A 24,456-nucleotide genomic window follows, 5' to 3' on the forward strand; every position below is an offset into this window, starting at 1 on the left:
AAATCAAAGTCATTTCTTAAGTTCTTTTCTTCTATTTTTCTTATAATTTCACGTACCGTCCTTTTCTCTACTCTAGTGTAAAAATATATGTAATCAATAGTCTTTCTTGAAACTGTGCCCTTCATATTGTGCATTTTCAGTAGACAGGAACCTGTGATTTTATTTTCACAATATCTCCTAGATTCATCTCTCATTTTCAGTGATATTGTCCTTGCTGAAGCGTTTTTAACAGTACAGAATTGCAGTAGATTTGAAATTGTTTTTACTGTGTCGACTCCCTTATGTCTCAACATTTCACCTATTGGGAGATGTAAAAAAAGATATTCCTATTCATGTCAACACACTCTCGTGTACCTCCCCAGATCTTAGAAACACAGATGGCTTCAAATCAGGCATTTTGAACCTTTATGCTGAATCATTTCATAGTGGAAAAAAAATGACTAATTTCAAAAACATAAAAATAATCTTTAAAGAGTTTTTATTGTATTTACAGTTCACCTGAACATCTGTTTATTGGGCAAGAAAATAAGTACTCTTAAAATGCAATCATAAATTAAAGTTACTTTATTATTAAATTATATATATATTATAAAAACTTACCTTGACTATGTCCTATTGTTGTCTTCTGAAATCACCCATTTTTGATTTGACCATTGTATTTTCTGGATAATCAGTACAATACAGGATTATGATTAATATTCAGGAGTTGCAGTATTCATGTTTTCTTTATTATTTCTACCAATTAAAATGTATTAATATATAAAAGTTTTAGAAATATTGCTGTAAGAAAAGCACCTACGACATACATTAGAAATTTAAGATTGCTACAATTATGTCATATTAGAGAGACTACTATGAACTACTGCCACAGTGACCTGTAGTTTGTGTGTAGTTCCCAGCATGCTAGCTCTAATAGAAACCATTTCCCTTCATGAAAGAATAACAAAATATAACTTTCGTAAATCAAAAAGTCTTTGGATGAACTTTATGTATTATTGGTTGTAGTTCTTGTGAGGCATCTCATAACCTGGTGAGACTCATTGTCACGTTCCCATGAGTGATAACAATTGCTCACATTCATTTTTCACCTTGCTGCAAGGGTTACATGCAGGAACATTAATGTCAACCTGTCACTTCTAATATCCATCTAATATAGGAAATATTAGATGGATCCTTTTGCATGCAGTGATTGCTAAAAACCTTCCTCTATCTTGAATCCCTTCCCATCTTCCTGTTCATCCTTCAACCTTCTCAGAGTAAGCTCCTGTCTTCTTTTCTTTTGGAAGCATAGAATCTCACAGTCAGAAGAGACCACAACTGCTTCAACCCTTCATCTCTTGTGTAAAATTTTATGACATCTCTAGCTTCTTCTTTAAACCCACTAATGATAGAAACTAGTTAAATCTAGAAATAATACTTTTGGAATTCCTCCTTTAAGAGATCAAATTAAATTTTTCTGAATCTTCAGCTATTGTTCCTAGTGCACCTTGCATCACTAGTTAATGTCTAGCTGTAGATGCAAAGGTAGAGAGTGACTTGTGAGTATGTAAAAGCCCAATCCAGCCACACACATTGGATTATGCCTGTAATGTCAGCATCACTCAAGAGGCTGGGGCAAGAGGATCCCTTGCCAGGAGTTAGAGGCTATGGTGAGCTGTGATCATGGCACTGCATACTTCAGCCTGAAAGAGAGAGTGAGACCCTGTCTCAAAATAATATTATTTAATAGTATCATAAAAACCCAGTCCGTATTTATATCAGATCCTGTTTTCCTCAAGTTACTACAAATAAATATATAATCTTAATAAAAGATTAGTGGCTTGGCCAAGATAGTAACTTGGCTATGCAAATGCAATTTAAGACAAGGTTAGTAGCCCTCTTTTTCCTGATAGATTGCCACATCTGTTTCTCTTCTATTTAGAAATTCTTGTGTGTCTCCTGGCTTTGAATGGATCTTAGAGGCCTTTATTTTTCCATTCTTACTCATAAAAAAGTAAGGGGTAGTTATTGGGTTATTTGGTCAAAGCAGATGGAAAGCAAAACTACCACTAGATGCTCTTTACCAATTTGTGTTTTATTCGAAAAATTGTCTTTGTCTATGTTACGTTTGTCTTCTGTGGTATAGCTTTTACGTATTAACTGTTGTCCTTTTTCAGACATCTCTCCTACTGGCTACCCTTGAAATCAGAGACTGTGTCATATTTTTCCTTCTATTCAACTACAACATCTAAAAGTAGATCTGTCATAGTCATTAACTTAATTGAACACTCTTAAACAGTTGGGTGTCATTTCCTATGGAGAAGTTATCAGAAGTGTTTGTACATGCAAACTATTCCCTTTAAAATCTGTACTAATCCTCATTAATGTTTCATCTTGATAGAGCTACGTATTATCTATTGAAATTGTAGAAGGACACTTCACTTGGAATCCTTGCAATCATTTTGGTAAGAATTTTACAAAGCTGAAAAGCGAATGAAATATCCTTCTAACCTTTGGGATATGTATATTAAAATGATGCACTTAAAAATGTGTTGAATACTTCATTAATGTAAACAAGAGTAAATTCATACTGTGAACCAAGAATATGGTGACATACCCCAATCTTGCCACCTTAAACACAAACATTTTAAGTTTGAATGTCCTACAGTATACCTACCAGCTGTTGTCACTAATCAGACCAAAACCTACTAATGGTCACTGAAGGCTGAAGGAATGTGCTTGAAAGATAGGCAGGTCCTCTCCCTCTCCCTTTTTACTTTTTTCTTCTTTCCATCCTTTCTTCTTTTTTTCCAATAGGTTGTGCACTTCGCAGATTTATATGCTCTTCCTTTTCCATTACATTTTAAATGTGTGATTCTTAGTCCTATGCTTCCTTTTACTCCAGTCAATTACTTGGCTCTATCAGAGGGTTGTTCTCTGTGTTAATTCTATTAATACCAGAATTATCAAGCACGCTGCCTTGCAAATACAAGATACTTCTTTCCAGTTACGTCTGAGTATACTTTTTCTGTTTTACATTGTTTAAAGTGCCAATAATTTTATTAAGAAGAAGTTTAGTGCCTGTGTCAAAGAAAAAAACTTAGCAAATTTTGAAGTGATACCAGACCAACTCTAAGCCACTGACAGATTCCCTCAGGTTTTGAAAATATTCGGTAGTGCCCTTTATATCTTAAGAGGCTCCTATGTCCTTTCTCATACACTAGTAACAAACTTGCTTTTCTTAAATGTGAATATTTAGATCTTTCTCAATTTTTCTTCTTTGCTTTTATTTTTCTTTCTCAATTTTTCTTCTCAATTTTTTCTTTCTCAATTTTTTTCCTTGCTTTTTTCAATTTTCTTCTTTGCTTTTATTCCGTATTTCACAATTGTATTGTTTTCTCATGCAGGTGTACATACAACCAACCAAATGTTTTCTTAAGTTGATGACTACCAGATGACCCAAAAAAGATGAATTTCTTTAGAACTATTTGGCAGTAAGCAATAAGAAAATGAATTTTTCTTGAAAATTACAAACTTAAGATACTTCTTTGGAAATATAACATGTTTGTCACTTTTGACCATCTCATTGTGATATGCTCATTTTAAACACAGTAGAAAATAATTTCATGTGATTAACTTTATGGTGGACTACAGATACCATGGACATTACATTGTGTTAAGTATGACATGACTTTGATCATAATGATGGTCCTAATCATGAACTTACATCAATTAAGAGCTTAATGTGACTGAGAGTATTTTCCTGGAAGTATTTAAAGGCCCTTCTTAGGAAATTTAGATTTTTTTGTATTTTACTTTCTTTTTTATTTTGCTTTTTCCATTAAAGTGATGATTATTTTTTAAGAGAAAACCAAAAACTCTAGAAAGACCATCTTTTCTTCATAACAGGCAGCCGAAAATACTATGTCATAACATTTTTAGTGAGAGCAGTAGAGGTGACTTGTTTGTTTTGTTTACTGTTGCTTTAGAAATTGATATAAGTCTTGCCAGAGGAAAAGAGAGACTCAATGAGATCTGTTATTGAACATTTCAAGAGGCACATTCTTACCTAAAGTAGAGACTCACTATACATTCATGTTTTCATAAGAATTGGGATCACGTTCTTACTTCCTATAAACCTGCTATTTTCATCTTTCAAACTTTGCGGTAATAGGCTTTGTGTGCTTTGTTTTTCAGTGAGCCCAACAAATTTGTCTCAGTTTAACCTTCCTGGGCCCAGCATGATGCGCTCAAACAGCATCCCAGCCCAAGACTCTTCCTTTGATCTCTATGATGACTCCCAGCTTTGTGGGAGTGCCACTTCCTTGGAGGAAAGGCCTCGTGCCATCAGTCATTCAGGCTCATTCAGAGACAGCATGGAAGAAGGTAAGCATCAGGGGGAAATGAAGACGAAGTCACTTTATTTAAACCCTGAGAGGGAAACCATTGTGTCACTCACATCACAAAGATTCCTGAAGAGGAAAATAAATTAGTATAATTATCATTTGGGAAACTGGAAGCTTGGAGAAGTTTTATTCTGTATTACCTTCTGTTTCTTTATGTATTTGGAAATATGCCAGAATTTGTTTAGATTAACACTTGGCTATAGAAGAGTTTAGACTAAATCTACTTTTCCAATAAGAAATATACATAGAAACTATTTTCCCAGGTGCATCAAATATCAGAGCAAATGTTTTGTTTGACATTTTGCTTAAAGACCCATAAAGATACACAAACCAGAAATGTTATTTTATGAAAATACCACATGTTGCTGACTTTTATTCCCAGAAATTCCTTCTGGTGCTAGTTTTTTATCATATCATTTTAGAACTCATATTGTACCTACTTTGTTGCTTTATAAGTCATTATTTCTGCATCCAATGGCAATAAAATTCCCACCTAACCTAATAAATATCTTTTTAGTTATATAGTTCTGTGTGAATAAATCAGCTTGAAAACTTCAGGAAGCTGATTTAATGCATATATATATATATATATATATATATATATATACATACATATATTTAAACCATAGAAGCTCAAATGTCAAATTTAACAATAATTTGAGAGACTTTTTTCTTTGATTTAATGAATTTAAGTATCCATAAAGAAAAGTTATGGCACACATATTATAAAGAATGTCAGCTAAGGATAAAATAAAACTACACATAAAAATTCAAACTGATTAGAATGAAATTATTAACCTTAATAATTAAGTATAAAAGAAAGGACTCCAAATCTTGAAACATACCAGAGTTTAAGCCTTTAGCCATCCATTTATTTGCCGTATAAACTTAGGCAGGTTTCTTAACTGTACTAGCCTAGGTTCTAGATCTGTAACTTTGTAGTTTTGTCGCAAGGTTGAAATATGAGAATAAAGAACAATTCTGTACCATTCTCTTTTATCTTCCTACCTTCTTAAAGTATTTTCTGACTGAAGGTTTAGGCAGCTATGAAAATTGACTCATGTTTTTCAGGTCACCACTATAGATTTAATATGCTGGCACTAAATCAGTAGAGAACAGTTGTGATTGCCTTTTATAATATCACTAAGTTCACTATGATAAACAGTGAATTATATCCAGTGAGTCCACTGATTACTGCCATGTAGATAGACAAAACGCAACTATTCTCAAATGTAAGGACACTGTTTTCTGAAACGAAATGATTCTGTTGCTCTCTTCACAGATAGGCTTTTTTTTTTTTTTTTTTCCGAGACGGAGTTTTGCTCTTCTTGCCCAGGCTGGACTGCAGTAGTGCTATCTTTACTCGCTGCAAACTCTACCTCCTAGATTCAAGGGATTGTCCTATCTCAGTCTCCCAAGTAGCTGGGACTGCAGGCATACACCACCATGCCCAGCTAATTTTGTAGTTTTAGTAGAGATGAAGTTTTGCCATGTTGGCCAGGCTGGTCTCAAACTCCTGACCTCAGGTGATCTATCTGCCTCACCCCCTCCCAAAGTGCTGAGATTACAGGCATAAGACACCATGCCCAGCTGATAGGCTTCTTATAATACTTTAAAAATAATTTGCCAAGCATACAGATGGCTTTCTAGAGTGTGGCATTTACAAATAAAGTGATTTTTTATATACTGGGAAATTATGGCCTTCAGTGTATGAGGATTAAATAATTTGAATTTCTAAAAGCTAGCCTAAGGGAACAAGATGGCTTTTTTATATAGTTCAGTATTCAATGCATGAATACTGAACTATTCTAGTTCTTAAATTGTGATCTAGACTCAAGACTTATTGAACTAGATTGAAGGAACTTTTTGATATCCTACCTGATCTTCACACTGGCAGAAGAAGTGATTGAGCCACATGTTCTAAGGTCATAATCAAAAAGAATGAAAATGAGATCGCCTGATTAATTGTTCACCTTTTCTTCTGGTATATCAGGATAACACTTTAGCTTATGAAGGTATTATTAGTTTAAAATAATTTTTTTAAATTATTGATTCAAATATTGACATTTTGCACATTTTGTACATCATGTAGAGTGGTAGAGTAGGTAACTGCCCAAGTTAAAAAATGGGTTGTTCTTTATTCCTCTTTTGACCACATCTATTTTAAAAAGGTTCTTTTTGGTATCTTTCAAATCCATCCCCTTGTTTTCATCCATGTTGCCACCAACCTAGTGCAGCTATTCCAGCCCTCTCCTGATCGGATTTTAAGCACCTCCCATATGCCCTTGTAGTACACACCACGTTGATCTCAGTAGCATTCATAGTACTGTATTGTAAGTATCTTTTAAATTATGTATCTTTCCTTCTTTTTGAGCTTTTGGGATTGTATCTTATTTATTTCTGTAGTTCTAGAATCTAGCAACATCTTGCCATATTGCTTGTGCTCAACTAATGTTTGTTTAATGCATAATGAACTGAAATAATCATATTACTCCATAGTAAAATGAGGGTGAATTTTTCTACAAATATAATTAAACACCATTTTATCCACCTTTTGGGTTTAGCACATTGGAAATACAGAAGTATAAAGCAGAATGTCAAATGTTTACTGTGGTATTTTGAAATAGACAAAAGCCAGTGTGAAATTTCCATTCGCAATTTCTCTGAGACATCACCTTGAAAAAAAGGTATTTTTCTGTTACTAAAATTATCAAGGAACAATAATTCCACATTTTATAAGAGTATGATCAACACATAACAAATAATGTTGTAATAACACATTAGATAAAAGAGCTTATTTCCCTGAACTTATATGGAGAAAAAAAATCTGAAAATGGACCTTTGTTGTATACAAATGAAATAAACAAAATCCATACTTTTTAAGGTTTAAAAGTTTATGTCAATTTTAGTTTAGGTTTCCATGCTATTCTATTTACTGCATGGGAATTTATAGTAGCTTTCAATATGTGCAAAACAGGCTAGTAGGGCTCATGCTTGTTTACTTCTCTCTAATAGCTTGGCAACTGAGATACTTTAGGGAATATGGATGGGGCTCTTCCATGTCTCAATGTCTTGATTGCCAAAAAATTATAGCAGGCTGGTTCTCAGAATTTTATAGTTAGTTGTTATTATTTAATTTCCCTAGCCACTCGTTCTTTCCTTTTTCTGTAAAGGCTGTGGTTTATGCATAGACCTCACTATTTTAACTCTGTTGTTCTCTTTGTTTTCTCCAGTTCATGGCTCTTCATTATCACTGGTGTCCAGCACTTCTTCTCTTTACTCTACAGTAAGTAATGGCTGTTAAGAGAAGCCTTGTGCTTTTGCCATGCACACAGTTGATGAAATAGATGCTTTTACTGTGAATAGGTCACATTCATCTGTGACTTGTACCCTGGAGCTGTGTAGTGAAATAAGGGCATACTCTAAGCTACTCAATACCCAATAAAGTTCCAGATGCTTCACCAGCCATTCTATGGTCACTTACGTGTGCTTTCACTTGAGTTTTGTGCACTCATTATAATAAATGAATGGATGTAGAATTCAATTTCATAAAACCTATTGAGGTAAGACTTGGAGTCTCTGAAATCATGCAGTCTGTTATAATCTAATTTCATAGTCGATGTTTTGTTCTCTCAGCCATGACCGCTAATTGTTCTATAGTATTTTCTCCTCATTTATAATTTTTAAGTTTATTATTGAGAGAATTATTGAAGGGTAAAAGCAGTAAAAGTAAGGGTAAAAGTCTAAAAGAACTAGAGATTTTTTTAAATACACCTTTTGAAAAAGGGTGATTTTTAAAACTTTTTTTTTTGAGTGGAGGTCTTGCTTTGTCACTGAGGCTGGAGTGCAATGACCATAGTTCACTGCAGCCTTGAATTCCTGGCCTCAAGTTATCCTTCTGCCTCAGCCTACCAAGTAGCTAGGACTACAGGCATGCACCACCATGCCCAGCTAATTTTTAAATTGTTATAGAGACAAGGTCTTGCTATGTTGCCCAAGCCAATCAATATCATGGCCTCAAGCAATTCCTCCTTGTTTGGCCTTCCAAAGTGCTGGGATTATAGGTGTTAATGAGCACACTTGGCCAGAAACTTTATTTGTTAAAAGTAGAGTACCAGTGTTTCAACTTCTTTTGCCAGTGTGTGAAATTATAATTCATTTTTGCCAAGAAGAGATTTTGTTTGTTAAATACTATTATGTCTTTTTTTTAAAAAAAAAAAAAAAAAAAAAAAAAAGCAGGCTACAGGAAGCTATGTTTTATGAGTGAGTCACTTTAGAGCTGGTTAACAGTGAGGTGTATTTAAAAGCAGCTTACTGAATCTCAGTGAGACTTGAATACTATGAATAAGCCTTAATCCTGTATTGTAAGGTTCATGAAAAGTTCATAGCCTCTGCTGTCACTGATTAACTGAGCATCATGGGCGATAATCTTTTTACTCATTTTCATTAGGTTCAAATGTTATAGCCTTCTGTTTATAGGTTAATCTCATGTATTTACTGTCATACATAGTCATCCAAAATCAGACTGTTATTAGCAGAGGTAATACTTTGCTTAGTTTTCCTTTCAATGATTAAAATTGCCAGTAGCTTCTAGAAATTAAGGAATCACTATTAGAGTTTAGGTAAATGTACTTTTTGTGCAAATGGATAAAGTGAAGAGTGTATAAACATGCCTGGAAAAAAATGCGTAAAAGAAATATATTATGACTTAGTGTTCCTCCTGTTGGGCCAGTACTGCCGTTTGTTGGTGAATTGTATTCTGATTTAAACTATTGCCATTTAAATCTCTATGTAACATCAAAACATGTAGCATCATTATCATTTTATTATAAATATACACAATAATAAATATTTGAATAAAATTACCTTTATGAAACCTAATAAAAACTTGAAAAGGAAGGAAGGAAGAAAGAGAAAGAAAGAAATAAAAAAAGAAACAGAAGAAATAAGATCTAGTGTCTAGTAGCACAATAGAGTGACGATAGTTAAAAATTTATTGTATATTTCAAAATAGCTAGAAAAGAAGATTTGGAATATTCCTAACATGAAGAAATGATATTCTTCCTAAATGAAGAATGGGATATCCAACCTACCCAGATTTGATCATTACACACTGTATTCTTGTACAATACCACATCCGCCCCATAAATATGTACAACTGTTGTGTATCCCAAAATTAAAGTTTTTTTTTTTTTGAAAAATTTATTCTTCAAGAAAAGGATCATGAGTTTGAGGAAAAACAGATGACTGGTCTACCAGTGTCCAGTAGGTCTTTCTGTATTAATAAAAGTGTTCTGTATCTACACTATCTAATATAGTAACTACTAGTCACATATTGCTATTATTTGAAGTGTGTCTGGCACACAGAGGAATTCATTTTTTTTTTGAATTAATTAAAATTTAAATTGGCACATGTGCCTAGCAGCTACTAGGTTGGATAGTGCAAGCTTATAGAGAACCCAAGGGGTACGTTTGTAGATAGGAGTGGGATGCCAAAACAATGAGGGTAATTAGAAAGCATACATGAGAAGTATTATATTAAGAGTAGAATATGAAATGGGAAGAGAGATTAAAATAGAATATGTACATATATTTATAGGCCAACATATGGAGGTAAGATGGATCCTAGCTTTAAGTGAGTAAAGAATGGATTACATGATCGAGCCACATGAGCAGTGATACTATTAGAAAATTAAAAGAGTTGTATATGAGGTGATGAAAATGATATATTTGAATTGACAAGTAAACTTTAGTAAAGTAATTTAAATAAATGCATACTTGGGAAACTACTAAAACGAAAAATAATAAAAGATGAGGAGTCATTCTTTCCCCAGTCCTCCGTGATCAGGAACTGGGATTTAATTGGCAGTGAGAAAATATCCATGAAAATGCTTTTTAAACTATGAGATGAAAAAGCAACTTATTATTTTTCATACCTTCTTAATAAGTCTGGATAGAGATTTAGTTGATTAGCATTCTTGCCTGGTTCAATCAGGTGACATCCGGCATGTTGCCAAATTTCTTTGGACTATACCTATAAAATAAAATTTGAAAACATTTGCTAGATCTATCCCATTTGTCACAGGACATCTGCAAACTGGTTGGAAATCACAAGCTTAACCTGATCTGCTAGAGGTGTTACCTTTGGCAAACTTATGGTTTGTGTGTTTGTTTTGAAATCTAAGATCAGGCGCGGTGGCTCATGCCTGTAATCTCAACACTTTGAGAGGCCGAGGCGGGTGAATCACTTGAGGTTAGGAGTTTGACACCAGCGTGGCCAACATGGCAAAGCCACATCTCTACTAAAAATTCAAAAATTAGCCTGGCGTGGTGGTGCATGTCTGTAATCCCAGCTACTTGGGAAGTAGGGGCAGGAGAATCACTTGAACCCAGGAAGCCTAGGCTGCAGTGAGCTGAGATGGTGCCACTGCACTCCAGCCTTCGTGACAGAGCCAGACACCATCTCAAAAAGAAAAAAAAAAAAAAAAGAAAAAAAAAAAAAGGAAGGTAGCGGGAGAGGGTCTCTAAGCCAACACTGTAAAATATTGTGAAATGTGGAGCTTTTAACTAAAAATTTGAAATTTGAAATTCTTTTTTAAAATAATGGGAATATCCGTGGAATATCTAGCAACACTAAAATGCAATTCCTCTGGGTTTTTAGTAATCTGGAATTGACCCTTTTAGATGTTGGCATGGGCTCTCAGGAAGCCACAGCCCCCACCTTTGCTTTTCTTCCTGACAATGAAGCTAAGTTTGGGTGGCTACTTACCATTGTGCTGCTGTTTTCCTCATGAGAAAAAAATACCCCTTGCTATCTATATTGCTATCAAATGGGAAAATGAAAGACAGCCAAAGAAGGCCCTGTGACTTTTTAAATATCTAAAGCCCATTTATTCTTTATAAGCCTTATCCTGGTAGGCATTTAAATTTTTGATCCCTGCAATAGATGTTTTTTGGTTAACTGTATATTAAAAACTTTATTTAACTTGTTTTGTATTTGAAATCTGATTTGTATTTTTTTTATGAGAGAAAGTGTCATTTTTTATTCATTGTGGATCCTTTAACATTATTGCCTAACACATACCTAAAACTAAAGTCCTAATTTTTCATTAATAAATTTGAATGGATAAATGGCTACTTATTGGCTTATAGAATAAAGAATTAATGGATACGTTTTTATTCAGTCAAGCATTTTATATTTTTTATCATTCTTTGGGACATTTAGCTTGCTCAAAACCATTGTAAAAAATGACAAATGATTCATTCTACGCCTAAGCCACTGAAAAAATATATTAATATTTTGTCTCATTGCTTCATTTTTATGGTAACACCTACCTGGTATTAATAACCACAGAGTATGAAAGAAGGCAAGGGTTAAAGCAAACAATAGTTTTGAAAAATTGGTAGTGAGAAAAGTCATGCTATATAGTATATATAGAATTAATATTTAATGATTATGCTTGCTACTAGTATATGTAACAGAACTACTATAGTTTAATAAAAATGTGGAGTATATTTCTTGATTATTTTTTAAAAAGAATACATTATTATAAAAAAATGAATCATTTATTGATTCTTCAGTCTTTACCAGCCTTCTATAATTCTAGAAAGCCTAGAAGCAGGATTGGGCAGAATAAACTGACAAAAACATGCAAAGTAAGCTGAGCACCATGGGCTGCAGTGAGCCGTGAATGTGCCTGTGCACCTGAGTGACAGATCAAGATCCTGTCTCAAAAAAAAAGAGAGAGAGAGAGAAAGAAAAACAACAAAAACAAAACCAAAGTACTAGGGAAAACTAATAGACATAGTTACATAGTTAATTGTGCCATATGTTTTAAGGCCATGAAACTTTCATCTTAAAATTTGTTGCTAACTTTTTATTCGAATACCAAACTATGTATAAAACCTTAAAATCATTAGGATCTAAAAAATAAAATCTTTTCTTACAAATCTAAAGTTGAGGTATAAATTATTCAAGATTCATGTCAACATTGCTTTTTAAAAGTTTTCTTATAAAGGCTAATAGGATTCTACCACTTAGCCACTTTATTATTTAGCTACTACATTATCAAGTTTACATTTTTCTTAAGGTAGAGAAAATATAAGGAAGATATAACTCAGGTTAAAAGAGTTGCTGGCAAATAAAATGTGTCCTGATCATTAGGCTACTTTGCTTTATGTTTTCTAGAAGGAAAAGCTATAAAAAACACTTCAGGTACTTTTGTATCAATTAATCTAGAAGTATCCCCAAAATAGACCTAAAAGATAAGAGATTGTTTTTCAGCTTTGGATCCGCTTATGGCAATAAGCAGACTTGCACTATTCAACAAGATTATATGTTCTTCAGCTTTTCCCAGAATAAGGGAGCTTCCTAAATGTAATGGTGCATATAACTCATTTTCTGGCATTTTGCAGCCCAGCATGGAGAAGAAAAAGCTAGGAGTTTTCTGGAACTCAAGTCAAAAACACCCTACAAATTCCTATGGCAGTCCTTCTTTCCATAAGCCGCATAGCCAAAAATGTTTGTCAGACACTTTTATCACTGGGTGTTTCAGTGTTTTATTCTTTTGCTGACCTCTGACCCATTAAAATTATTAGTAATTATTAAAGAAAGGAAGAAAATAGAAACAAACAATGTTAATTATCTGTGGTTATCAGTAGAGGTCTGTATGTTACCCCAGCTTTACTTGGCATTGTTTACGATCAGTAAATCAAAGAATAAAATTCTGACGTCTAAACCTTGGCTAGAGATCTCTATAATTTTATGGAGTCTGTTTCCTACAAATTGTATGAAAGATACCTACTTAAATATTTTAAGTTTTCATTCACCCACATTTTTTAGAGTATAATTTTATAACTATTTGGTATATGTTGCTTATGATTTCGATATTAGAGTCTTAATTCTATCTTTTGCTTAAAGGAATATTATATATCTCTGGATCAAATGCCCTATATTTTAAGAATATCTTATGGTTTATATATTAAGAAACATTTATTTTAAATTCTAAAGTAACTTGTTTATACTATTTCAATTGAATAACTTTATGTATTTCATTCCATTCTCATAGTAGATAATTTAAAAATATATAACTATTTTATTCATTTATACTTGTGAAAAAAATTGAAAATACTTTTTGTAGTTAAAATCTTTCTTTTTATTGTTTTACAGGCTGAAGAAAAGGCTCATTCAGAGGTAAACAAAATATTGGAATATTTTAATATTTACTATTTTAGTTTGCATTCATGATGAAATTAGTGTTGTTACCACTAGAGGGCTCTGTGATACAATAGCAGAACTCTACAGGACTGCCGAAGTGATAAATGGTCTTTGATAGCCTCTTAAAAATAAAATGAAAGGAAGTTTGTATAACAAGTTCTGCTGTCACATTCTAGATTGAGTCTTAGCTCAACACCTAATAAGTTTTCTATAATAGTAAGCACTCATTACATCATTGATAAATGAAGGCCTGCGGCCTTCCTATTTTATTACAGCTTTCCCCCACTACCTGTGAGACCATCTACAGAGGCTTAATGGTTGAATCTTAGGATACAAGCCTCCACAACACAGGATACCAGCATCTCAGACTATCTATTCTGTGTCATGATCTTGTTGCGTCTAATTGCTGTTTTATGTCTGGTGTGTCAGCTATTGTTCTAATAACACATATTTCACAAACACATATTTTGTTGCACACATGAACCAATCAGACTGCACCAGGGGAGAATACCATTTTATTTTCCCTTGGTAAAACATTTGTCCTGGCCAAAGAGAGCAGGAGGACTTCAATTATGACTTTATTCAAGGTGAGGTAATGACTGATTGGTTTACACTGAAGCAATCAGACAACAGAGAAAAAAAAAAATGCCTTGAAAGTAGATTTGCAAGAGTACTCCTTTCCTTTGAAGTCTTATTTCGTTAGCCTTTAAAAGTAAAATTTGTGCTGTTTTTAAAAATATTTGAAAAGTATTGATTAAAACAATTTGTCTTTATAATCTCTGAACAAAAAAGTGGATATGATTTTTTAAATCAATATGGTTTTATTTACATCATATGGACATCACAAAGCTTCTAACATTGATCATAGTATAGCTACTGAAGCATGGAAATGCTACATCTATTTGCCTTTGTAAAAGTTATTCAACTCCCTTTTATCATTTATGCTCTATCATGGGTCATGGTTTAAAAAAAATTCAATCACTTTACAGTTCTCTGGATTATATTTTAAAGATACTGGAATCATGTAATAGAGATCATTTATTTTGAGAAGTGCTCTCTGAGTCTGTATTCATTTAAAAATAAAATAGAAAAATATTTTCAGAAAAATATTCAGAAAAATATTTTCTGAAATTATTCATGGTCATTATCTTATACATGTAAAGCAAATGTTATTTTAGACTGGGGTCTCTCTGTTTTGGAAAAAGAAAAGCAGGAATGAAGTAGAATCACATTTGGTAAAATTATATAAATGTCTACTATGTCTGTTTCCAGCTGAGAGTTCTCTTCTTTGTTAGAGTTTTTCAGTGGGCCACCATTTCTTTTCAACAAAATCTAATGTCCAGGGACAAAAACTAGGCAGTTAATAAACTATGTCAAGAATGAGCTTTCAAACTGAGACAGCATTCCAAATGTTCAAGTACAACAATAGAAGACTTGTTTTCAAAGAAATGAGAAGCATCAAAAGTAGAATGTTTAACATCCAAGTAACTAAAATTCCTTGAGACCAGATATGTAGTCGTAGAATCTAGTGTCAGATTGTTATAAATGTTCTATCCATATTAGTCACGACATGAGACATACAGATTAAACTGCAGAAAGGGCTTAAATTAGACTTCAAATATGATATAATATACCATCACCCTTTTCTTTTTCAGTTTTATTGGAGCATGAACTTAACTAAAAAGAAAGACACTTTAGGATATTCATTATACTGGTTTATCTAATTAGTTGCACCTATTATTGCTATTTTCCCCTTATTTTTAAGCTACGGATACGCTATAAAGCATCTATGAGCTAATAATAACTCACTAAATAAAGGCCATGATAATACAGATTTGGGAAGGGTTCTCTGTAGTCATCAAAACTCCAGCCAATAAAATATCAAATGTGAACTGATTAAATGTTGAATTAAGCCCAAGTTTTAGTGACTGAAGGGTATTCTATAGTTTTTGAGATCTTTTCAAACTATGAGAAATTAAAATGTACAGAGGAAAAAAAAAAACACCCTAATATTTTCTGAAAAAGAACATGGAGTATCTTTTACTATATAAGACCAAAAAATACATGTGTGTATATAAATGTATATATGTACACATATGTATATGCACACACACACACACACATACACACACACACACACACACACACACACACACACATATATATATTCAGTTTTTACAAAGAAAATCTTTTCCTACAGTTTTATTACCACAATTTTTCTAGAGGGAGAAGAATCAGTACAGAGGGTAAACTGCTCTTGAGTCATTTACCATTTGAGGGATGGCACATGGCGCAAGTAAGTGTATTTTGATTTGCAGATTTGAGAACCAGCTTTGAAGTTCAACATGTAGCCCTTCCCTTTCGAATGATATTCACTTTTTACTGTGGAGCTAATGTTCATATCTTTTATTTTCAGGAGTTGGTGCTGATACAATGGGGTTTGAATGAGCTATAGTATTTGTTTTCTTGGTTTGAATTCTTGGTTTTAAGTAAAAATCTACTTGCATATTCCATTGATTGTTTTTTATTGCATTCAGCAAATTCATAAGCTGCGGAGAGAACTGGTTGCATCACAAGAAAAAGTTGCTACGCTCACATCTCAGCTTTCAGCAAATGTAAGTCACTTGATTTTTAAATATATTACAACAGATTTTTATACTGTAAAATGGAGTCATTATAGTAATAAACTTACAAACTTTCAGTGCCCTAAATGATACAGCCTTAAATCACTGACTAGTGGGACTCAAAAAAAGTTAACATTTTCTGCATACTCAGTAGTGAAATGTAAACCCAAACTAATGAGGGATGGCAATGTGGTTAAAATGCCCTGTTGTTTCCAACAAGATTGGAAACAACAGTAACAGCCATATGGGTTTCTTCTTTTCTTGTTTGTTATTTTTATTACTCATCATACATAAGATGCTTTGACAATATAGTAGGGGTTGTCAGTGTTTGACTTTAGAAGATAAAATATTCATGTGCCCAGCCTCCTTCATTTCAATATATTGAACAATTAGTTAAGCATCCAGTAAATTCTAAAAGATGAACTTAGGTCTAAATCGGGATAGCTTAGCTATACTGTGGATGAGCCATGGTTCACTCAGAAAAACACGGGCAGCCTTCATAGCAGTTTAAAAGGGCACACTTTTACTGACACCAGAGCAGCCCAGGATGACAGAAATGATGACAATGAAGACCGTCAATTAAATTAACATTTACTGAATATCTTCCACTGTGCCAGGGAGCACTCAGAGTAGATGCAGAATGATAAAGGAGAACATGTGGCACTGTTCCCAGTCCTGAGGAGCAGTGGTGTTAGGAACAGCAGCGAGGGGTAAGGAAATGCCTGCTATTTTGCCATATGTCTTGCCTCTCTCGCTCAACAGTCCTTTGCTCAGTTCTGCTGCAGAGCTTTGGGCCTGCTCTGTGCCTTCTCACCCCTCCTTCCTCTCCTCTACTGAGTTTTTCTATCTCCTAGACAAAACATGATATATCAGGAGTGAGCAGGTGCACGCCCAACAGTGTAAGACTTGAATAAGAGTCATTTAAGAATTTTTTAAAAAGGTTATCATTGTGCAGTATAAATTCTAAGTATTTGTGTCATTGCATTCACAATGTATTCATTTTAGCACTGTATTTGAATTTATTTTCTTTTTGAAATTTGGGAGAATTAATTGGATCTATTCTGTTTATTTTTTATAGATGTTGTTAGAAGATTCCTGAAAATAATAGCAGGTTTTAGAGAATTGTTTAAGCAATACTGGAAAATAACAATATTAACCTTATTGTGTTTTTTAAAGAGATAGTCCAGAGGCAACTGTATATTTTATAGTATAACCTGCACATATAGAAGTATGAAATATTGGCCGGGTGTGGTGGCTCACGCCTGTAATCTAAGAACTTTGGAGGCCAAGGCGTGCAGGTCACCTGAGGTTGGGAGTTCAAGACCAGCCTGACCAACATGGTGAAACCCCATCTTTATTTTTAAAAATAATAAATAAATAAATAAATAAATAAGTACGAAATATTGCTGTCTAGGTTCCTGAATTTGTACTCAGAGGAAGTAGAACAATGAAAATGCCAGAACCTCCTGGGTTATGTTTATCTGCAATAAGGAAGGCTCAATGGCAGACCCTATTTATTAGATTGTCGAGATACATTGCAGATGTCTTGAATTGTACTCAGGGTACAATATATATTTTTAATGTCTCTTGGTTGATCTCATCATATAATGCAGATACTGAAATAGTAAATGACTGCTGGACAGAATGGAAGGTGGGCTAATACTTTCCATTTAAAAAGTAATGATGCTTATTGTATAATAAGAAACAATTAAAATGGTGTTTCACTTTATTTTTTGGTTTTTGTTTTTTTGCCCTGAGAATATCATTCTTACTCATTATTATTGGTTCCTTGTGTATCATTTCAACATTTTTCTATTGTATGCTCATGTATATATACTTAATTCGGATATGCAAAAGCTTACTTACACACACAGACACACACACACATACACACACGGAACCAAATTTTAACATGGGGAATAGTCTTGGGGGTCAACTCTGCGCTACTGTTTGAAAATGGAGAAATAATTTTAGAAAGGTGCCAGCAGTTGGCTACCCACCCCGTCTGCACTAATTATGCATGTCATACTATTTTCACTGATGTGTTTTCATGACTTTAGGGCATGAATTCTCAGCTGGGTGCTGATATGACAACAAAGGGTGAAAATTGGTTCTTGTGTTTTTGTGGGTTAAGTACTCTTTTTATGTGAGAAGCACAGATATACAGACAATACATAAATGAACATACAGCTTTTCTGTGGCTTTAAAATATCATGAGGGAAGAGCACAATTAGGAAAAAAAATGTCTATAATGATTCCCCTGGGGGGCAATAATGAAAAAAAATAAAAGTAAGGAACACAGACTTAGAAGCAGCTGTGCCAATAGATAATTTTATGCCAGTCTTTGTGCGAATTTAAAAAGCGCTAGTCTTGGAGACAAATACCCAAAGTGCTCTAGGTTCCACTCAGCTGTACCTGTTATCATTAGTATTAATTTTTGCACACTGATGGGAGACTGATATATATATATATCCTATTTTTATGCTCTTTTAAACAATTTATAATATAATTTAGAAACCGTCTCAAAACACATCAGATTCTCACAAAAACCTGTACATAGCAGCTTTATTTTTTTAATAGCCAAAAAAAGGAAACAAACAAAAATATCCCTTAGTAGGCGGGTTAATAAATAAATTCTGTTACATCTATATCATGGACTACTACCCAGCAATACAAAGGAATGACTACTGATAGATACATGCATCAACTTGGATGGATCCCAAGGGCATTATGCTGAGTGAAAAAAGCCAGTTATAGAAGGTCAAATTTTGTATAATTCCATTTATATAACATTCCGGAAATGGCAAAATTAAAGAAACGGAGAACAGATTAGTGATTGCTAAGGATGGAGGAGAGAGAGAGGTAGCGTGACTATACTAAGAGGGAGATCTTTAGTTTTGTGTCTCGAATGAGATGGCCATTACATGAATCCACATATATGAATCTATTAATGTAAATCAATATTGCATTCCCAGCTTTGATATATAATATAATTATATAAGATATATGATCATTGGGCAAAACTGGATGAAGAATACAAGGGACCTATCTGTACTATCTTTTCAACTTCTTGTGTATATAATTATTTCAAACTGAAATATAAGTCACCTGAAGATCTAACACAGTTCTTTTGAAAAAATATCTTATTTTTAGTTTCCCAGGTGTTTCAACCTTAATCCATTATTTAGTGTTTCTTTATTTGGTAGTGATAGGGACTGTCAAAGCTTTTTATCTCCAAGTAAATTTACTAAGAATAGGAAAATGTTTTACATTGTAAAAATGCACAAATTGAATGAGAGTCAAAAAGTACAGGTAATGAAGGTATGGATTACCGTCTACTTTGTTAACAAAATAGTTTATTAAAATTCCATTTTAGACTAAATATTGCAGTATCTGGGAAGTTGTATAAATGGATATGTATGTAAATGATTATAAAACAATTTTAATATCAGTTCTAGTTTAAACATTTTAATAATATTGTTATAAATACTGGGGTATAATTTTGTATATTTCTGGCCACTTGTGTTCTTAAGGAAATAATCTATTTTACACATTCAGGAATTTGAATTACTTGCAAGTCACCTATTAACTACAAGTCATTTTAAATTTATTCATTTTCTTTGTGTTTGGTTTGTAATGTCATTTTAGATTTCATACATCATAATGAGCCATCAAATAATTTAGTTAATACTTGATTTTTCCTCACTCATAAGAAGTGGTGTGTTTAAATTTCATTCAGAGTGTTTCATTTCACCTGAGTTAATATCTGTTAATGTATGTAATATACACATATATTTTTAACATGCATGTACTTAAATTGATTATAGGGATTTGATAAAATTATTTATTTATAGGATTTTAAATATAATCAATGATTATTTTAAATGTACAGTTCCCATTTGAAAATAGAAGTCCTTGTTTAATAGTTTGTTCACAGTACAAGTGAACTTTTTACCTTTTGGTTAAATGTGAGTGCAGCCTCCACAATGAGAAATTGTTATATTAAAAATCTAATAGCTATAATTTATAGGGATGAATTTCAATGAGTTTGGTTCTATGAAAAAATGAGATGTTTCTAATGGCATTTTTAAGTATCAAATATTCATCTTTACTCGGTATATGAAATATTCTATCATAACTTACACACTTTTATTTGGGGTATTTTTGATACATTAATTTGTATATCACACATTTGAACTTGGCATAATTACATTTATATGGATTCCAAACAATAATCTGTATTTTAAGTTTTAAATCTGAAATGCATCTGTGTCTCTGCTAAAATGCATTTCTTTCCCTTTGCTCAAATGGAGAATGGTAAGTCAAAAGCATATCTAGTTAGCTCACCTCTCATTTGACTGGCAGAGTAAAGCCTCCATTCAGTAGAATGTATATTAAGTTTTCCCTTCCTTTTGTAAAGTTGTTCTGAACAGAGCTGCATAAAACCACATGAAAAGTGTTAAGCTGATTCTACTAACATGTTCTTAGAAAGGAGAGCAGGTATATTGGCAGGTGCTATTGCCTGGCTTCCTGATCAATAACCTACCAACAAACAGAAAGAAAATAGAAGCCATACATGAAAAGGCAGCTGTAGATGCTTGGTCATGGCGCACAATAAGCCAGGTAGCCGCTGGCCTCGTGCCCACACCTTTAGGCAGCTGGGTCAGGTGCGATGCTTTTGTTTGCCTTTTAACATGTTTTCTTTACAAATCTCAGCCGTTACATTATTTGGAAATGGACACCAAGGCTAGTTATTACTAATATTTTTCAAAGACGTTACTGAATGAATGTGAAAGAAAACAAAAGGTGCTTTTTTTTGCCTTTCAGCAGATAAGTCTTTTAACCAAAAATCTCTTGGGTATTATTTTCTTTGAGATTGTGTTCTACTTCTTTGCTTATTTAATACATTCATATAATCTGCTAGTTACTCTTACTCTTTTGCATCTCTTCTAAGGGAAATCTATTTTGTACATATTAATGACAAACACTTCAGTGTTTGGACAATTTTTATAGTATAAAAGAAATGTGAAACTATGTTGCAGAATAATTCTTGGTTCAACTAACTACTAATTTTAAAATATAAAGTCATATATATATCAAGTTTATATTGACAGATATACATTACATATTATATATGTTTTATATATGCATATAATATACTATATATATTTTCCCATATAAATATTAAAATGTTCTAGGCATATATATATATATATATATATCTGTGTACATATATATGCCTTCATAATATACATATATAAAACACTATATAATATGTATACTCTAGGCATACATATATGCCTATATATGCACCTATATATTAACTTATTGCTATATGATGTATGGTATATATATTGCAATATAATGCATATATATACATATATAAATATATATATGCCTAGAGTGTTTTTAATTTGTCAGTGGTCTGTCTCTGCATTCTGTTTGAAGAAGTACAATGTAGACATTATGTATAAGATATTTCATCTTATCGTTTAGCATCATAGTAATACTCTTTACCTGTCTATTCAGATTACATTTGCACCAACCTAATACATTGTATGATTCCAAAACCAAAGACAGTATGAATTGAAATGATCTTCCCTTTACTAATACTCAGTCTTGTCTATTTTATTACCTTGACAAACTTCATCTAACACAAATCAGGGGATACTCATCATCATATTAATACAATTTTACTCTGACCTTAAAGTTAAGCAACTGCTAAAGGAAAAATCAGAACCAAGTAAACTATGATTAACAACTCCCTTGAAAATCCATATTTTTAAAAGTCATTTTACAAAATTTTTCAGACAAGATATGTTATTCTATAAATTTAATCAGTTTTATCTTCCATTTTCTCTTCATTAAGGTGATAAAGATCATCAGTAGAAAAATGTTCTCTTGTTTGCCTCCTTTTCCGTTTACCTTATTTAGTGCGAAATTTAGCCTTTTATAACTTCTAAAATAGCAATGTTAATCTGATAAAATAAACCAAGGTGACATAAGTTTAAGGCAATACTTTTTTTCTTCAACTTTTATGTTTGGGGGTACATCAGCAGGATATACAGGCTTGTTACAGGGGTCAACATACGCCATGGTGGTTTGCTGCACAAATCAGCTCATTGCCTAGATATTAAGCCCAGCATCCATTAGCTGTTCTTCCTGATGCCCTCCCTCCCTTAACTCCCACTGACAGGTCCTAGTGTGTGTTGTTCCCTACCATGTGCCCATGTGTTCCCATTGTTCAGCTCCTACTTATAAGTGAGAACATGTGGTGGTTGGTTTTCTGTTCTGGTGTTAGTTTACTGAGGATAAGGGCTTCCAGCTCCATCCATGTCCTTCCAAAGAACATGACCTCATTCCTTTTTATGACTGCATAGTATTCCATGGGGTATATGTACCACATGTTCTTTATCGTTCATTGTTGATGGGCATTTGGGTTATTTCATGTCTTTGCTATTGTGAATAATGCTGCAGTGAACATAATGCAGCACTATCTTTATAATAGAATGATTTATATTCCTTTGGGTATATACCCAGTAATGGAATTGCTGGGTGAAATGGTATTTCTGCTTCTAGATCTTTGAGGAGTCACCACAGTGTCTTTCACAAAGGTTGAACTAATTTACACTCCCACCAACAGTGTGTAAAAGTATTCCTTTTTTCTCTGCAACCTCCCCAACATCTGTTATTTCTTGACTTTGTAATAATCACCATTCTGACAGCTGTGAGATGGTATCTCATTGTGGTTTTCATGTTATGCTTTGTTTTTCATATGTTTGTTGGCTACATGATTGTCTTTTAAGAAATGTCTATTAATGTCTTTTGCCACTTTTTAATGGGGTTTTTGTTTTTTACTTGTGAATTTGTTTAAGATCCTTGTAAACTCTGAATATTAGACCTTTGTCAAATGGTTAGGTTACAAAAATGTCTTTGATGATAGTTTCTTTTGCTGTGCAGAAGGTTGTTAGTTTAATTAGATCCTGTTTGTCAACTTTTGCTTTTGTTGCAATTGCTTTTGGAGTTTTTGTCATAAAATCTTTTCCCTTATCTATGTATTGAATGATACTGCCTAGACTATGTTCTAGGGATTTTATAGTTTTGGGTTTTACATGTAAGTCTTTAATCTCTCTTGAGTTAATTTTTGTATAAGGTATAAGGAAGTGGTCCAGTTTCAATTTCTGCATATGGCTAGCTAGCACCACTTATTAAATAGGAAATCCTTTCCCCATTGCTTATTTTTGTCAAGTTTGCTGAAGATCAGATGGTTGTAGGTGTTTTTCACTAACATAACCGTGACATACTTTTCATTGAAAATAACACGACTCAAAATATTCTTTAGTAACCAGTTATAAGTTTTTTTGTGCATAATTACAAACTGCTTTTCTAATGATAAATACTTTGTGGTTACTTATAGCTACAAAATATAAGTAATACAGTTTATATAAAGAGTTGTTCTGTTATATTGAAGTTTAGTAGATGTATTCTCTACAAATTGTTTTTCTCCATCTTGCAGTGTCAGGTAAAGAAAGGCATCCCAAGATTAATTCAGAGATAGAAACAGGCACCTTTGTTTTAGATTGCTAATGGAAGCATATGTTTTACAATCACTATTTATTTGTCATATTTCAATTCATATTAAACTGAAAAAGTATGCATAAAGGGTAAAGGAGAATAATTCCCTTCAAGTTTACACATTTAAGGATTCATAGTACAATGATTAAATCTTACATATCTCCATTCTAGGAGAATTAAAACCTTGAAATAGTGAGTAAAATGTTACATTTCATTTAGTAAGTGCTAGTAAAGAGTTTCTGCTATAATTATCCTTATTTTAAAAGAAAACATACAATTTCAGTTTTAGGTTTTAGTAACCAATGTTATGGGCATAGTGGTGTTATTTCTAACAGGCTAAACTGAAATGACCATTGCGAACATATATAGTATAAATTTGCATATATGAATGTTGTACGCTAAAGACTAACTTCTGCTACAAACTACACGGAGGAAGCTTAAAACCCACAGTAAGCAAAAGAAAACGACAAAAGAATCATGCCGTTTGATTACTTTTGGGCAGTGTTTAAAATAGGCAAATCTAAATATAGTGTTTAGAAATGCAAGCTTAGGTAGTAAAAACTATAAAGAAAAGCAAGAAAATAATTACTGCAGAAATTATGTAGTGGTTATCTTTGGGGAAGGAAGAGGGTATAATGATAAGAGAGGAGCAAAG

At 33.0% G+C, this 24,456-nt stretch overlaps 1 protein-coding gene across 9 annotated transcripts in view; it reads left to right on the plus strand.

Moving 5' to 3' along the window:
• The window catches only part of NAV3 (neuron navigator 3), a 623,567-nt gene that overhangs the window by 542,751 nt on the left and 56,360 nt on the right, over positions 1-24,456 (plus strand). For all 9 annotated transcript variants that reach the window (XM_032285065.1, XM_032285057.1, XM_032285074.1 and 6 more), the window contains 4 exons: positions 4,177-4,365; positions 7,619-7,671; positions 13,555-13,578; positions 16,140-16,217. In XM_032285065.1, coding sequence (XP_032140956.1) covers positions 4,177-4,365; positions 7,619-7,671; positions 13,555-13,578; positions 16,140-16,217 — 344 coding nt within the window. The remainder of the gene's footprint in view (positions 1-4,176; positions 4,366-7,618; positions 7,672-13,554; positions 13,579-16,139; positions 16,218-24,456) is intronic.

This window comes from Sapajus apella, unplaced genomic scaffold (genome assembly GCF_009761245.1).
Source record: "Sapajus apella isolate SASKATOON/1434 unplaced genomic scaffold, GSC_monkey_1.0 scaffold2, whole genome shotgun sequence".
Taxonomy (NCBI): Eukaryota; Metazoa; Chordata; class Mammalia; order Primates; family Cebidae; genus Sapajus; species Sapajus apella.